The 3,837-nt window shown below is 34.2% G+C and overlaps 1 protein-coding gene across 1 annotated transcript; it reads right to left on the reverse strand.

Annotated features, from left to right (window-relative positions):
* Positions 1-468: 468 nt before the first annotated feature.
* On the reverse strand, positions 469-3,105 carry LOC140043338 (bolA-like protein 2). The gene is made up of 3 exons (XM_072087839.1): positions 2,935-3,105; positions 2,169-2,263; positions 469-1,968 (listed from the first exon to the last, which is right to left on the reverse strand). Exons 1-3 carry the CDS (start codon positions 2,995-2,997, stop codon positions 1,821-1,823), a joined length of 306 nt encoding a protein of 101 aa, XP_071943940.1. The 5' UTR covers positions 2,998-3,105; the 3' UTR covers positions 469-1,820.
* Between the last annotated feature and the right edge of the window lie 732 nt (positions 3,106-3,837).

A 3,837-nucleotide genomic window follows, 5' to 3' on the forward strand; every position in this document is an offset into this window, starting at 1 on the left:
CAGTCTTTCAATGGCCATCATAGTACATCCAGTAACACAAACCAATAGGGGTTCACAATTTGCTTATCATAACTCAGTTACTGATCATTCACCAATCATTGAAAACTCCGTGGAAAGTAATGAAGTTTTTTGTGCGTTGTGTCCGGACTTTGGGGAGGGTGAACGATCTAACGCGTCGAAGCTGATGGTTGTGTGTGGGAGGTTTAGGTAAGAGAGAGTGTAATATATGATCTTCTTTTTTCATTTTATCAAAGAATTTTCTTGACAACTTCTCGCGGCGTTCAGATAGAGTGATGATGTTAAGGTATCTGCGGGTATCAGCATACAAGGTACCATCGGGGCATATTATGTTACACGCTCTTCTTTGTATGGCACAAACTTTCTAATCACATTGAAGGAATACAAGTTCATCGATGGTATAAAATCAAATTGCTGGTAATAAAACACATTGATTAAATAAAGTTTTTATTATTATTATTGGGACATGGTAGACTTGGATGCAATCAGGTTAGCCCCAATTCATTGTTGTATTACATGCTGCCTGTGGGTCAAATATGGCCAGCAAGTGCATTTTATATGTCCCACAAAGAGCTACTGCTAAAAAAAGTAATGATAAAAAAAGTGGTAAATGTTGTTAATGTTTAGTTCCCATTTGAGACGCAAGTGATTTCACCAATCACAAGCGATAGATTATTTTAAGTTTCGCATGTTATTGGTCAACTTGTTTGCCTCCTTTTGTTGCGTCTCTAGTGGGAACCAGGCTTAAGCCCACAGGATTCCAGGGGTTCTTTATATATCTGACCTACAATATTATTTCAATCTGGCCCACTGTTCAGAACATATGCATTACAAGTTTGAATTAAATTATACTCGTCACTCTTCTGTGGTTGAACATTAAATAACAATGAAGTTTCACTTGCGTCTATAATGAAGTTTTATATAAATATACATTTTAATAGATTGCAAGTACAGCAGGTATAATTTTAATACACATACATCCCATAATGATTAGTCTGGGTTCCAGACGGAGTTTTGTCCTAATATTAGTAAAAAGATAAATATTTTGGCACATATGGCGTTTCATACGTATACTACTTGATTTTGGATAAGACAAAAATCGCAGTCGAAATAAAAACAAATAAATAAAAAAAAAAGATAATACAGACTTGGGGCAAGTCTACATAATGATGTTCATTTTCCTCCTCCTAAACCCCCAAGTTTTACAAATTATTTCATACACATCTTGCATGTCTTTCTTGTGTTGTTGGTAATTCTGTATTCATTTAAGTGCCACCACTCACTAAATTATTTTTACTAAATATTAAACTGAATCACTTTCTGGAACTGAGAGTCCAAATCTCTGTCTACAATGTCAAACTATTTTGACCAAAAAAATGCGATGTGCTCAAATATGGTAGTGATATGTTCATCACAAAAAATCAAACTTTTAATAGGCTATTTTACAGTTTTAATAAAGTTATTCACTTCTGTAGACAGACAATTTTAGTATTTATTTGCTTTAATTTAGGGTTTTTTCAGGTAAATAATTGTTTTCGATCCAGTTTTTGGTCAAAGTGAATAACTATTATGTGACATTAAAACGACATATTCAACAAAAAATGTAAAAAAAATTATTTTTTAGGAGGCCAATATATCTTTAAACACACAAATTATGGAAAATGCAATGTAAAAGATACTGAAGCACATTAGGTTCAGCACTTAATTTTACACTTAGCATACCGACTCCTCTCCCTATTAGAAAATAGGATGGATCCTCCACTGAACAATATGAATAAAATGTTCTCTTTAACAATTAATTATTAATGGCCACCACCAACACACTTCATATCGTCTGCTGCTGTGTCATTTGTCTTTGCTGTTTGTTTTGCAAACTGTTCTGGTGTGAGTGTTTTCATTGTAAATGCATGAATGGATTCCATTTCTTCTTTGATACAACTGTTTACCATCCTGAAACAGAAATAATAAAATGACTTAAAGTTTAAAGCTTTTTCTACACTATCAAACTAGTTTGACACAAAAACAGAGTGATGATGCCCACATTCGGTGGTGATATGACCATCATCATCATGTTGTCCATATATGGGCACACCACATTTTTTTGCTACATGAAGTTTGATAATACCTGTAATAATAATAATATTTATTACCTGTGCTGTTGTAAAAGTCCTTTCCCCTTAAATTTGTTTGAAACAATAAAAGCGCTAAATTTGCCTCCACAACCATCCGATAAATCTTCAACATTCTACAAAAGGAAAGGATGACAATGTCAAGGGGGCCTTATATCCCAGGGGTCCTTATACCCCAGGGGTCCTTATATCCCAGGGGTCCTTATATCCCAGGGGGCCTTATATCCCAGGGGTCCTTATATCCCAGGGGTCATACTGTACAGTACAAGTGCAATAATATTTTGTACCAAAATGAGATTATTATATTTTGTTATTCATAAATGGGTGTCTCATGGTCATGGTTCAGAAATCCTGACAGTATTGCACGGTGCCGGTGGTAGGGTTTTATTAGGAATTTATATAAAATGAATGAAAAGTTGTTTCTGGAAAGAAAAACATATTTTTACCACTCTGGGGCCTGGAGCATGATGTTAAAAATAGGCATTTGTCATTTGATATCACCATTTTATATCATGAAACTCAACCATGCGTAGCCTAGATTAGTACAGTATAGTGAATTATTACCCAGCCTATATGACCGCTCGCTATACTAGTAGTAGTAGTAGCTACATACAAAACACTAGGCTAGCTAGCCTAGAGTAGAGAGAGTTGGTTAGCTAGTCCTAGCCTAGGCCTATGCCTAGCTAGCTAGACATAGTCATAGTAGTAAGTAGGCTACTAGGCCTAGGCCTACTCAAACACGCAAATAAATGAAATAGAAGAAATGATATATTTTTCAAATACTAACCACATGTTCAGCTTCAAGTTCAATTTTAAGTTTTTTTGCCAGTATTTCTGCAGTTATGGCCATGTTTTCACAGTGACTTTCTAGGCTCTCGCACCAGGCCTAGTTAACAACAAAATAACAGCTTTACTTCCCCTCTCCGATCCTCTTGGGGCCCATTCATCGCATGCTTGTTTTTGTTAGCTCGAGTATTTAGGAGACATTAAACGCCCTCTAGAGCTAGACGTTACTTTTAATATTAAAGATGTATTGTCCCTTTGACTAATTCCAAAAAAAAAAAATACAAGATTTTGAAAAAAGTGGGTCATTTTGAAGTATCATAATAGTTATTAACTTTCACCAAAAATTAGTCGAAAAAAAAATCATTTAACTGAAATACAGACGTATTTTGGTTCCAGTCAAAGTTTTCGATCAAACATATCTCATAATGCAACACGCTTATTTGGCTACTCTGTATGCATAATCATAAAACTTCCTTGCGATCTGTGTGAAAAGACCTTCTCAACCATGATGAGTTGTAAACAATCCTAATTAGCATCATGCATATGCATATTTATTGTTTGAAATCTTTGTTTACTTTTGCTCCTGACGATTTTCCAGACGAAATGTCAAATTAATTTACCTGTTAATTACATAAACTTGTTGTTTTTGGCTCGATTTTTCAACTTAAAGTGAATGACTTTAATATTACTTTGATATGACCAAATTAAATTTAGAATATTTTGACCTTCATTTTTTGGTGTTCCAAGGGACAATACATCTTTAAAAAAAAGTTAAAGAAAAGAGTGTTCGATCGCCTCCTCTCTCTTTATTTTATTATAAGCTATTCCATTTGTTTAAAAAGTTATTTTTGTTTTGTTATGCTTTTCTTTTAATACGATTTGAAAAAAAAAGATACACCATGGG

This window comes from Antedon mediterranea, chromosome 3, assembly GCF_964355755.1.
Source record: "Antedon mediterranea chromosome 3, ecAntMedi1.1, whole genome shotgun sequence".
NCBI classification, from domain to species: Eukaryota; Metazoa; Echinodermata; class Crinoidea; order Comatulida; family Antedonidae; genus Antedon; species Antedon mediterranea.

Excerpts from the sequence above, each read along its gene's own strand:
- LOC140043338 (XM_072087839.1), bottom strand. The coding sequence starts at position 2,997 with ATGGCCATAACTGCAGAAATACTGGCAAAAAAACTTAAAATTGAACTT. Across the intron at positions 2,264-2,934 it reads AACTTGAAGCTGAACATGTG|AATGTTGAAGATTTATCGGA; the intron begins GTTAGTATTTGA and ends TTCCTTTTGTAG. Across the intron at positions 1,969-2,168 it reads GGACTTTTACAACAGCACAG|GATGGTAAACAGTTGTATCA; the intron begins GTAATAAATATT and ends TTTCTGTTTCAG.